This window comes from Haliaeetus leucocephalus, unplaced genomic scaffold, assembly GCF_000737465.1.
Source record: "Haliaeetus leucocephalus isolate CR32 unplaced genomic scaffold, Haliaeetus_leucocephalus-4.0 Scaffold451, whole genome shotgun sequence".
Taxonomy (NCBI): Eukaryota; Metazoa; Chordata; class Aves; order Accipitriformes; family Accipitridae; genus Haliaeetus; species Haliaeetus leucocephalus.
In genome coordinates, this window is record NW_010972887.1 from 313650 (window position 1) to 326561 (window position 12912).

Here is a 12912-nt window from a genome sequence, read left to right on the forward strand (position 1 = left end):
TCTCTTACTGCACTAAGCTGAAGTGGACCATCTCTCCTCCCCCGTGGACTTAGAGGTCACACACATGTGAGCTACGGCAGATGAGCTGATGTCAGCTAACTGGAAAAGCTGTGAACTGGCTCACGTGCCTGAGCTCCGGTTGTTTCGTGATAGCTGGGATGTTTCAGGTTACCTGTGGGTCCTGCAACTGTTACCAATTTATGGAAAATTCAGCTTTCTCTGTCAATGTTTTTACAACCTGGTAAAGAGACTATAAGCACAACCTGATGAAATTGGGTTCGCGTTATGAAGAAGAGCTCCACAGAGAGCAGAGGTGGGCAGCGGCTCCCAGGGCAGCCTCTGTGTCCCATCAAATGCACTCCACGCCAGCATCCTCGCTGTGGGAGCAGTTGTTCACACCCCAGTCAGGCTTTGGACAGTCAAAAATTGAATCTTCATTCCCTCTGCAATTCACGTCATCGAGCCAAATTTGTCCAGTGCCTTTGGGAGATGAATTAAAACAAACAGACAAACAAAAAACTGTTGGACAAAAGAAAGAGGAATGTGCATTTTTTTCTAAAGAGCCCCCTGTGGAAAGCAGGCATGTGTTGGGTTGCATGGTTGGCTTGTTGGAAATCAAGCCTTTGGGCACAGTTCAAGCAGCACTTGACATGCAGCTCCCTATCCCAAGGGGAATGAGCTGCCCCTTTGAGGAGATCCTCTTGGCTCATGTAGAGGACCTTGCTGAAGTGCTTTCTGAGTGTGCGCAACCTCCTGTGCCAGGCCTGGGGAGGTGGAAGGCTGTTGTGGACTCACCTGCTGTGGCTGTGAAGGTGGCGATTGCACGTCTATATCCCAGCATTCGGCAGACCACACTGGCATCTTGGGTGCTCCAGCCATCATCACATATTGTTCCCCAGGTCCCTTGGTGAAAGACTTCCACGCGGCCCCTCCTGCCCCCTTCCGCAATTCGTACAACAGGATTGAAGTTGCCTGGCAGTTCAGGGGAGAAGAAAATAACTCTACTGGTCATACAGGCATGAGGAAAAAAGCACATTGAAAGACAGAAGCAGTGACTGCCCAAACTGGACGAATATTCCCGTCTCCATGGCTGTAGCCAGCATGGGACCAGAAGTTACTGGTAGCTCAAATCTGAACAAATCAAGGCCCTCTCCTGGGTCTGGAGACACCAGGCTGCAGCTCAGAGCATGGACCCCTCGGTATTGGTAGCCATGCTGTGGGTTAACCAGTGTGCGCAGGAGGGGACGTTGGACCTCAGATGGCTTTGATGCCAGAAAGCGAGAGAAGAAGAAATAAGAGTCCAGTACCTTCTCCCTTTTCACCTTTGCTCCCTTTCATTCCTGGGGGACCTGTTCCAAATGAAAAAAAGCAAATATTTGACAGCTGTTTAGGGGAAAATCCAGTTATTAACTTTTTCTGAATAATTGGGTGAGTCAGAGATATGAGGGCTCCATCCCCCTGTGAAATGGACCCCCTGAAGTGACTAAGGGTATGTAAAAAAAACATGGCAAGAAAAGTAGGATAACATACACCGAAGTCTTCCTAACATGTGACCCAAGAAAAGGGCCACTTGCAAAATCCCATCCACTCACTTGTTGGAAATGTGTCTTATTCCCACTACTACCTGTAAAATGACATCTCTGGTGGCCTTTTGGGTCTCCAGAAGCTGGCATGGTATCTCCCACAGTACTTGCAGGAAGATCTACATCATGGGGTTTGCTCTTCAGGTGCTGCCGTGGGACAGCAGAAAGCCACTCCCAACAGCCCTCCACATTTCTGGGTAGCATCCTGGTCTTGACAGCAGGGGTGTTTGAAAAAACCCAGTGGGCTCTTCCCGCAAAAGCTACCTCCACAAAGCACACATGGCTGTCTCCTTCTGGGGACCAGGAGATCAGACCCACCCAGAGGGCAGTCCCTAACCTGGGGTCACCCCAGGTACACTTTTCCCCTTCTCCAGAGGCAAAGCTCCAGCAGAGGAGTGCTTGAAGGGGTCCCACAGGGGCTCTAGTTTATTTTATTTCTGAGGACTCTCATACTGTTCTGTGTGAATAATTAAAAGAAATAGCATCTGGAGCACTGGTTGCTTCCCGTGGCCTGCTGAGGGTAAGGATGCGGAGTAGCTGTAGTGTTGGCCCTGTTGAACTATTTTTGTGTCCTACAATTAGCAAGGCGTAGTTAAATAGCCCTGGTGTTTCCACTTCTGTGGTCCTGACTACCGCGTTTACATGGGATTTATCTCAGCAGCATGGTATGCTGCAAGATGTCTCTGTACAAAGCAAAAGAGCAACATGGATTGTTCCAGTTTTCTGTAAGACCAGGGATTTGAGAAAATCTAATGCAGCTGTTTACTTGCATGTCTTTTAGCACACCTCCCAAGGTGTAAATGTGACATTCTGCACGTTCATCTTTTGGGAAGACTGCTCTGTCTGTTGACCTCCTCCAAATGAGCTCTGTAAACATGCCCCAGAGCAGCTTGTGCCAGCCTGTGATGTATAGTCCCAAACCCAAATGCACCCTCAGCTCCACAGACCCCGTGGCAAACAGCCTTACCAGGGATTCCATAGCTTCCCTTGGCTCCTTTTACTCCTGGTTCTCCTTTTGGACCCTGACTGCCATGATCACCCTTGCTTCCTTTTTGACCAGTTACGCCTGGGCTGCCTGGGTGGAAAGCAAGAAAGTCATTGCCTTTGTCTCTTCCCAAGGAAAGTAAGTGATGAGCATTTCACATTGACGCGGAGAAGTGGAACATGGCATTTAAAGTTCTTTGCATCATCAGAGTAAGTCATGCAGTCGAACAAGGGTTTACCTGGCAGGCCCTGGTCTCCCTTTGCTCCCTTTTCCCCTGGAACACCTAAGATCATCAAAACAAACAAACAAACAAACAAACAAAAATATGGCAGATATTTATACATTTATAAAAGCTTATACAAACTAGAATTTATGATGGATTTCAACTCATCTAGTTTAGCTGGCTACACTATAGGCATCTATTTCTGAAGTGAGTGTCTTATTTCCCATTATAGTCAGTGCAGACCTTGTCGATAAAGAAAATACATGCAGTGAAGAATCATCTTCTCCTGAAGTAGATCAACTTCTGGTCATTTATTTCTTATCCTAAACTCCACTGATGGGATAGAGACCCTCCCTTCAGGTGGGTGTTCACTGACCCTATAGAGAGCCTAGACATGTAAATTTAGGTGCATCAGACATGTGCAACCACTTAATGTTGGGCCAGGTGACTCCCATCCCTATCACCCAGGTATCAATGAATGCAGAATAGTGCAGCACTTGGACCTTTGTCACCTCCTGATGGAGATGAGAGGTTGTGTGCACTATATAAATTCAGGGTTAAGAAGGTTGATTCAAGAGAAATACACCAGAATAGGCTTGTACTGCAGAATGTCAGCCTATCGTTTGGGTGCCTGGGACAGAGAGGTGGCCTTCTTCAGATGGAAGGTCAAAGAAAAGGCCTGGGTTATGTTCTTTAAGTTGGCCTCTGAAGATATCTCTTCCTGCAACGCTACAGAGGAGGCCAGGACAGATGGTTGCTAGTGAATACTCTTCCCCATCAGATTTACAGCCAGTAAAATTTGTCTTTAGCTCCAAGGTAGAGAGGTTGTTGTCTGGTTTATCTTAAACTGCTGCTTTGTTTGTGTGTTTTCTATTTATACAAAAATGCAGGCAACATCACCTCCTCATGCCTGTTACAGGTGGTTGACAGAACCCCCCCAGTGAGTAGCTACCCTCCCCGCAGTCTGGAAGAGGCCCAGGCCCACCATGGCATCCCGGGTTGCGTTGGGACTCCAAGAACAGGACTCAACAAATCTCCTCCTTGCTGTTTCAGATCCCTTTCCAGTGTCTGCATGATGCATATTGTTGACCCCAAACCTGTTTTATTCTCCTTTACCTGTTACTCCTCTGTCTCCCTTTTCACCTCTGAGTCCTGCAATGCCTGGTACTCCTACAATTAAAAACACATCAGTAAGGGTGAAGCCATCACACAAAGCGAGGGCAGAGGAGGAGGTCAGTGAGCTATGGGTTTGCGTAACGTTGTACCTGGAATACCATTGAGCCCGTGGTCCCCCTTCTCCCCTTTCTGACCAGGTCTGCCCTCAAGGCCAGGAATTCCTACAGGTCCACGTTGCCCAGTTACGCCTTCAGGTTGAGCAAAAGCAGCACATGTGAAATGCAACACAACATAGGAAGGAGAAAAAAGAAAGATAGTTCAATCACCAGCCCCTGCACTGCGCAGATTGAGTTGACCCTATGAAAGCAAAACAAACGCTGGGTCTCTCCGAATTGCAGTACTCCCCTGGCAGTGCTGATCTTAGCGGTGCAGTGAGGCATGGTCTGCAGTGAAAGGCTGTATGGACCCAGGTCCTTGCAGACTGTCAGCCTTGAGAGGCACAAATGCTTTCCTGAAAGAGCAGCCAATTTTTGCCCTTGTGTGTGTACACGTGTCAGGAAGGAGGACATGGCCCTCCACAGTACAGGACCCTTCTTTCCCTCTCCTTCTCCTGCACAGTGAGTGGGGTCCAGATGAGACAGCCGAGGCTGTGGGATGGGTCTGCACAACATTGGCATGGTTTCTTCATCTAATCATCTTCTCTTACCCATGCTGGGATCTAGCCTGGCTGCAGTTTTCCTCATCATGAAGCATCATCTAAAAGAGATTGGTCTCACATCTCTAGAAGAAACTGCACCTTCTGTACTCCTTACCTGCCTCTCCTTTCTGCCCAGGACGTCCAGGCTCCCCCGTGCTACCTGTAACGAAATCCTGGCATCAGTGCTAACGAGGCTTAGCCAAACGCTTCAGCTAGAGTAGCCCTCCACCATGGCACGCTTGCGCTGACGGTGGGTTGCTCTGTGTCCTCTGCACTTACCATTGAAACCAGGCAGTCCTGGGACTCCCTGCTGCCCCTGAGGACCCATGGGTCCACGGGGCCCGGGGTCTCCCTTCTTGCCTGTTTCGCCTTTCTGTCCTTGGAGACCTATCAAACAGCACAGCACATGTGTATGAGTTCAAAAATACAGATTCATTGTCTCTGCAGCTGGTGGAGCACCTCTGTCTAGCTGCACCAGTAGCAGAGTTTGGCCTCACACCTGCATTTACCCTTCGGTGGCATTCCCATAAAGCTGTAGGAGGACAGGGCTGGATGGCACCTCAAGAGTCTGTCTGCCAGACTGTCTGGCCAGATGTTTGTCTGACCTACTGTTAAAGACTTGCAGTGGTGCCATGACACCTCCCCACTCTATTCCCCAAATGATCCCTACCACTAGAATGTTTTCTTCTCTAGTTAAATATCCCTTACTGCAGTCTGAACCCTTCCCCTCTCCTAGCCACAGCGGAGATGGAGGACAGCGTATTCCACTCCTGTGCTTCCAGGGAAATGCCGCATCTCCCCTTAGCCTTTTCTTCTCTGAACAGGTGATCAGCATGCTCCAAAAGACCTGAATTATTTGCAAGTGCCTCATTTAAAGACTGACATCTCCTTCATCTTTCTGCTCCATAATTATCCCCAAGTCCTCGCCTTTTGGTACTCCTCCTACTTTCACTGTTCTCTTCTGGAGCAACTTGTGCTAATGAGCGCACTGGAGCATGTGGGATCTGAGGGAAGATCTGAGGAAGCTCTAATCAACCTGTCCAACTGTCATCCCTCGTCTGCACCACACACATGTGCTTTCCTTTGCTATCCTGCTTTCAGCCTTTCCTCTCTGGGTGCAGCCCATGTAAGACCACTGAATAACAGCTATCCAGGAGATGCCCACTAATGCATGTTACACGGGAGAAACATGGTGCGTAACTCTTCTACTTATGGTGTATAAAAGTGAGGCTTATATAAGATATAAAGTTCTCAGAAACAGGTTTTACTAAAGTGAGGACTAACATCCACATACTTGTGCATATAAATTATATTATTATCTTATACCATGAAAATCCTACTGCAAACACCGCTGCTTTAATCTGGGATAGGCTGATAATTGAATACCTGTGGCTTTTGTTAGACAAAGGTCACTCTATAAAGAGACTTCCATGGTGCAGTCAACATTTTGCACGTCCCTTCCTCCAGCCCTCCTTTGGGGGCTTTGCTGGAGCATGACACGAAATGAAATCCCTTCAGATCAGGTCGAGTGTCCTGTGCATCCAGCTCCTTCATTGACTGGCGAGCCACACTCAGGGCTGCCTGGATTTTTATGAAGTATTTGACCTACGAAGACTTCTTCTGGTGTTTTAAGTAGAATGAGTTTAAACAGGAATACATGGAAGAATCTTAAAAATGTTGAGATAGGGAAGAAGTCTTACCTGCAATCCCCATCTCTCCTTTTGCTCCTCTCACTCCTGGTTCACCACTTGGGCCAGCAGGACCGGGATCTCCTTTGCTCCCTTTCGCACCCTGCAGTCCATGTAAGCCTGCAAGGACAACACCGCTTTTCTGACGCTTCATGGGGTGTCGTGTCTAGTGAATGCCAGCAGCAGGCCAGGCCACTCAGCTGCGGGCATGAACCGAACCCTGCTCTCCGTGTACTTGAGAGTGGTGTGGGTGGTAGTGGGGAACGGGCCCACGGTGACCAGAGCACATTGACTTTTATAATAAGATTTTTTCCAGCTAAGTTTTGCTTTTGTTCATATTAGTTCTACGTAGGCTTATTTCCTTCAACTCCAATGACATTCCTACTGACTTATACCTTGACTGAGGACAAGATTGCCCATAAAATCATCCATAAAGCCACTTTATGTTCATCCACAGAAGTAATTCAGGTGTCAGAAAAGCCTTACCTTGGATTCCTCGGTCTCCCTTTGTCCCCGGTGGTCCCTGTAGCCCTGAGATGTAAAATACATATATCAGCTGACACACATCATCTATTTGCAGTAATGGCTGCGAAGAAGAGATGAATTTTTTAATCATCCTTTGTGCATGTGCCTTCAGTCACCACTGAGGCCAATCTTCAGCTGGCAGGGACCAGCACAACCGCTTGAGTAAAGTCCATGGAGCTCGGCTGAGTGCGTGGCTGGGCAGGGGCCAGCTGTCCTCCAGCCAAGCCCAGCTCGTGGGGGCCTTTGAGGAGATCTTTCCTGAAAATGCGCTGAACTATTGGGCTCTGATGTATAATAACGGTGCTTGGCGGGAGGTGCTGTTTCAATGTTGTAAGTGCAGCCAGGAAGATATGAAAACATGATTTTTTAAAAATGTATTAATTTTTTTTTCTTCGGAAAAGCTCATCAGTGTAGCCAAGAACTAGGGATGGATGAGATACAGACCTGACCTAACAAGGGTTGCATCTTAGATCATCATCATAGGATCATAGAAACTCTGGTTTCTCTGGACATTGCCTAGTTCAACCTCTGCTCAAAGCCAACATTAGATTAGGACTTGCTGCATCCTCACAGTCTGGAGACATTTATCTCCTGCAGCGGGTGTAGTTCTACCCCAAACCCCCAAGTTCCCAGGGCAGCAGCTTGTGCATGGCTGTGGAGGGGACCCCTTGCACCCAGCTCATTCCTGAGTCTGTGCGGTCGTGGGCAAGGTCCCAAATCTGTCACTGTTTGTTACACACGCTGTTCAGCTGGGGCCCTATAGAGCAGGGACTAGGGACGTCTTCTTGAGTTGTCCTGGAATGAGTTGGACAGCAGGACTTGCTATGTCTGGGGCAGAAAGCTCAGCTATCTGCTGGTCGTTGGATGCACACAAACACCCTCACCGGTCCTCTCTTGTCTCACATGGAGATTTGGGATGGCTATTGCAGATAATGACCAGGTGCAGTTCCTCCATCACCCCTGAGCTTTTCTGGTGGGGTAGCAGTGAGGAGGCAGAGCCAAAATGCTTCTCCATAGTGGCCACTGACCTCTGTGGGAGCACTTGGGCAAGCTGAGGCTCCCAGGGGGTCAGTGAAAAGGTGCAGCAGGTCTCCTCATGGCCAAGGGACTGAGTGTCTGCGCATTGGGTAGGATCTGGGTCTAGAGACTGAAATCCCAAATCCACACTTCAGGTCTCTTAGGGGAAAAAAAGAGAAAGAGGAAAAGAGGGAAAGTTGCTTACAGCTCATTTACCAACATACCTGGTGGACCAGGATCTCCTTTGCGTCCAGGAGGCCCTGAAATAAATATTTAATGGATATTTTTCAGTAGCCAGCACTCAGTCAGGAACATACCAGTATGGAGTTGATAGGCTTGAGGTCTGGGCTGAAGACACAGCCCGGAGCCGTGTGTGCAGCTGCAGTGGGATCCAGGGGGGCTGCACAGGGCTGTGCTCCAGCTTCTCCAGGTGTGTCCAGCTCCCCGGCCAGGGCGTCTGGAGCGAGTGTCCAAGCCCGGGCACTGGGGCATCGCTAGCTGACAGGAAGATCAAATCTTGCCCTAGATATTTGTTCATCTGAACTAGGTTTTTGGCTCAGATTTGCCAGTGGTGCAGAGGAACCAGCTCTCCCCACTGTACAGCCAGCATGGAGAAATGGAGCCATACCTGTAACCAGGGTGATGTTGTTCATCATCATCATCAGGTTTGCATTGCTGCTTTTAATTATGGTGATTTCCTCTTCTAAGCTTCTCCTCCAGTTTTCTTCATGTCCCATGTACTCCTCTATAGAGTTTCTCTCCGAAAACAGTTTGTTGGTAAAGGAGCTTTCCATATTCTCTTCTGTATAGGAGGTATTTAGTTCTTGAAGTTTCAATAGCTCTTTCTGCATCTTAAACACTGAGGAAACAAAAGGTCCGTGTAGTGAATACTCCCTGCCCGATCCGGCTGGGAAATGCCCGTTCGTCAGAGCGGCTCCTCAGCACCCATGGATGACACCTGGGGTTAAACATCACCACTGTTTGACCTGGGGAGGTGGTTTTCATGTGCCGGTCCTTGCTGCAGCCAGGGGTGCAGCCAGGACTGCTTTTGCAAATGCAAAGCACATATCCAGGGTGGGGGAATGGTTTCCCGCAGCGGCTGTTTTGACTTGCGGTGAGTGGAGGAGCGTCTGTGCTCCCTCAGAGGTTTCCTATCTGCGTGCTCATCCCCGCTCGCCCATGTCCCCCAAGAGCACCCAGCAAAGCTGTCTTTTGATGTCAAGCCCGCAGTAAGGTTGCAGCGTTACCTTTGTACGCCAGCAGCCCCTGGCCGGCCGTCAGCAGCAGCAGGTAGATGCCGAGGGTCGCCTGAGCACAGCATGTGGATGGCTTTCTTTGGCTTCGAGGCTCTAAAAACCAACAGAAGTAGTGTAGACATCCTCTCACATCTCTGCTACTACAAACGCTGCTCGCTTCCAGCCATTTCAGGCTTGGCCACAATAAATTAGCCGTGCTTTCCAGCGACGGGGAGCAGCGAGGTCTCTCTGCGAGACTGCCAGGTCCTGCAGGCAAGGCAGGATGGATGCCCTCCTCTCACCTGGGCTCTGCACTGCAATTCACTTGGCCAACTTGTCCTTAGGCAATTTAACCAGCTCACTTGCATCAAGACTTAATCCAGCCTATAACAGTATCAATGTGGTAGTTCTCTCCTTTCTGCATCAATAAACTCCCTGTTTCCATCGCTTTTAGTTGCGCCAGGCTGCCATTCGAAGAGGGTTGCTCAAAGCACATGCCCTCTCCATCCAGAGCACTGCATACATGCGATTCCAACTGATGCATGTACACATCAAAACAAATGAAAAATCAATAATAAACTGAACTGCAGAACAAATGAAAACAAGTTGTAACGTTTAAAACAAATCGTCACCAGCAAGTGTAAAAGAAATAAACTGCTTTGTCGAATTTTGGCCTTTAGGGAGAAAAAAGTATTTCAGAAGCATTAATAACTATTTCAGACATTCAGTAAGTTACACTTAATTGAGTATTTTTCAAGTTACTGTAATCAGGACTTTAAAGTCTTATTTTTAAAAGAGTACAATGATTTAATTAGTTTTACAATAGAATGGTTTAGTCAGCAATGAAGTATTTATATTCAGCTAAAAATTCATAAACTTACTTTTTTTATTGGATCTCAGTTCAGTATCTTAACTATTAAGACATGAAAGTTCTACTCAGTGAAATTAGGCATTTTCTAAAACAGGAAAAAACCTAATTTTTTCTGATGCTCAACATCAGCTTTTGGCTAGAAAGGACATTTTCACATACTTCTTTTTTTAAATGGCAGTTAATTTACTAGAAAAATCACTGTAAAAAGCATTTAATATGCAGCATAAATGCAATATTTCATTTTTATGTGCTGCTTTCTTCATAGACTAGATAAAATCCATATCAATCCATTTAATAAAAAGAAATCTTACCACTTATCTCAAAGGTTGTGGTAGCAGCTGAGGGAAACCCAGTGTGGTCTGAAATACTGAAAGTGTTCATATTACTCAAATTTCCATCTTCCCCGTATCTGTCTTTAATTTTCATGACAAATTTCTTGTGACTAACCTAAAGCCTTGTCAGATTATGGACAATGAAGAACTGAAGGGACTTCCTATCTGCATCCGGATTTGATATGCTTTCTGATATGTTTTTGCTATCTGTTCAGTTTTTATAGACTTGTGAGAACTTTGATGTGGTAATTTGAACAGTTCCTCAAAAAATCCCACAGCTAAGATGTTCAGCTGTTCTTCTGTGCTCGCCTGGGGACACCGAGTCCACAGAGCCTCGGGCAGGATCCTGCAAGAGGTTCAACCCGGAGTTATTCAACATCTCTGCACTTTAGTGGGGTTGGGGATGAGGTGGCCATTTCCCTCCTAACAAAAGTAAACCTCCTCACGTAGCCAAGAAGATCCCAGGTTCAGGGGGGATGCTGAAGCCTAAATGGGTTTGGGGTGTAATGGAGAAGAGACACTTTCAGCCTCCTTGCCGAGGCTCTCTCCAACCCCTGCTTCCTCCCTGACCCATTTTCCATACCCACAGACGCAATTCCTCCACCTCACCGCTTCTTTCTTCACATCCTGTAAAACTCACGCCAGCAGACCTCGCCGTGACATTTGGTCTTTTGGCGTCTGCATTTGTGCCAGGGTCGATTTTGATTTTGCAAAGCGAAGCCACTTACCCAAGCCCCCAGGCAAGAGCCGCTGGTAGGTGCCGGGCAGAGCCCTCCGCATGCACGCTGCCACCGCCGCGTGCTGCTGCCCTCTCCCAGGCACGGGGCAGTCCCCATCACACCGTCCTCTCTTGGGCCGCGGGTCCGTGCCCACCCGCGGGGCTGCTGGGTCCTCGCCGCTTTGCATGGCCGTGGAAGAAAGCGTGGCGTAAGCGTCAGGTGGACGTGAGCTGGAAATCCACACCCTGATGGCCCAGTGCGGAATGAAGCCCTCTATTCTGCACCTCAAGTATAGATTGCTTAAAGGCTTAAACCAAAAATATGTGGGGATTTTTAAATCCACTTCTGCGTTCTCCTTTCAAATGTGCTTGTGCAGCTGTGACCTGGTTTGGCACCAGCAGGGAGGAAGAGGAGTCCTCCCATATCATATGTTCTGCTACACACTGTGTAGGAATTGGGATCATCTGCTTCGTTGTGAAGGGCTCAGATACCCCCTTGGAGTGGCTTGAGACGTTACCACCGATCACCTGAGCCATAGTAACTACCTGTGCATCCTCTCCCTTCGGGGCATCGCCTCCCCACTGAGGTAAGGGCTCATATCCAGCCCATTTCTGATGGTTTGGGTGGTTCAGCTGACCACTCTACGCAAGCCTGAAACCATCTACTCTTGCTGGGCCAGGCGATGAGCTGGGCATGACTGCACTTGTGTTGCCAAGTAGATGTTTATAGAGATTGATGTGATTCAGGTGCATGCAGACAGCAGATTTACAGCAGAGAGGCTTTTAACAACACTTCTAGGCAAATCCATTTTACTTCAAAAGTATTAAAAAGAAGCTGGCAACTGCAGTTTTCAAAAGCCTCTCTGAAAGGCAAAAGGTGCAATGAGATCTTTGTGCCCTCCTTCCCTGAGAAAGAAGTTCAGGGGTATGTTTTCCCACCCCTCGTGGACATGCTGTGGCCATGCCTTTCTCAATGGCCCAGGTGGCACGGGTGTAAAAGCAGGGGTAGAGACCCTCGATTTTGTCAGTCCCAATCTGCACTGCTTCGGGGTTCAAAGTCCAATTCTCCACTTAGCTATTTTGGGAGAGTCAATAGCAAAGTCATGATCCCACGCATCTTTGCCCGCCAGCTGCGGTTGCCTACCCAGCTGGTCAAATTTAATTCTCCCCTTATTTCTAGTTGATGTAGCCCCATGCCGCTCTGCGTCCTGCCACATTCCCATCAGTCAGGTGAGCATCTGGCTGCCTGGGAGCGTCGCGGTGTGTGTCCATCTGGATGTCAGCCTCCGCGAACAGGCGGCAGATTTCCCTGTGCTCGTGGTGCCAGGGGTCTCGGCCGTGCCACAGACGTCAGAGATCACGTACCGACACACTCGCTCAGCCTTTGCGTGCGCTCGCTGCCGCTGCCCCCGGCCTGCTTGCTGCTGTCTTTCATTTCTCGCTGCACCATCACTGGCTGCAGCAATAGATTGACTCTGGTTGTGCAATTGGGGTTACTAAATCAGGAAAGAAAAAAAGAAAAGAAACTGCTGATTCGGTGCAGTCTCCCTAGGTTGAAGGTTTGCTGAAACAATGGGATTATTAATAGAGTAGCAGTTTCCAGCACGTTATGGGGCATGTCTGCTGGGCCATCAGCCTCACCCTCCAGGCTCTCTGCTAGGAAGCCCTGGTCCCTCTCCCTCCTGCTGCTTATCGTGCGTCCCCCGAAATGCTCTGCCGACGTCTCGGGGAAGAGCCTGAAGTCCTCCGGCTCACCCCTTCCCTTCCTACGCTCTGACGTCGGTGGCTCGTGCCGGGCAGAAGGAGCTCCTCACGCTCTCATTGCAAAGGTGCACCACCTCTGAACCAAGGGTCATAAACAGACCACAGCTGCCTCAAAGTCACAGGCCTGGGGGTAACTGCTGGTGGAGGGAAAAGGAAGT

The 12912-nt window shown here is 48.7% G+C and overlaps 1 protein-coding gene across 1 annotated transcript; it reads right to left on the reverse strand.

Annotated features, from left to right (window-relative positions):
- Positions 1–349: 349 nt before the first annotated feature.
- Positions 350–10366, reverse strand: MARCO (macrophage receptor with collagenous structure). Its single transcript, XM_010575123.1, has 15 exons — positions 10252–10366; positions 9082–9183; positions 8463–8693; positions 8059–8094; positions 6779–6823; positions 6305–6412; positions 4880–4991; positions 4720–4760; positions 4057–4155; positions 3908–3961; positions 2807–2851; positions 2551–2658; positions 1308–1349; positions 796–972; positions 350–480 (listed from the first exon to the last, which is right to left on the reverse strand). Exons 1-15 carry the CDS (start codon positions 10364–10366, stop codon positions 350–352), a joined length of 1446 nt encoding a protein of 481 aa, XP_010573425.1.
- Between the last annotated feature and the right edge of the window lie 2546 nt (positions 10367–12912).

Bases quoted from the DNA above. Each gene is read 5' to 3' on its own strand.
- MARCO (XM_010575123.1), bottom strand. From the start codon at position 10,366: ATGAAAATTAAAGACAGATACGGGGAAGATGGAAATTTGAGTAATATG. The intron at 6,413-6,778 runs GTAAGGCTTTTC...TTGTCCTTGCAG, and splicing joins GGGAGACCGAGGAATCCAAG to GCTTACATGGACTGCAGGGT. The intron at 2,659-2,806 runs GTAAACCCTTGT...CTTTCCACCCAG, and splicing joins GGGAGACCAGGGCCTGCCAG to GCAGCCCAGGCGTAACTGGT.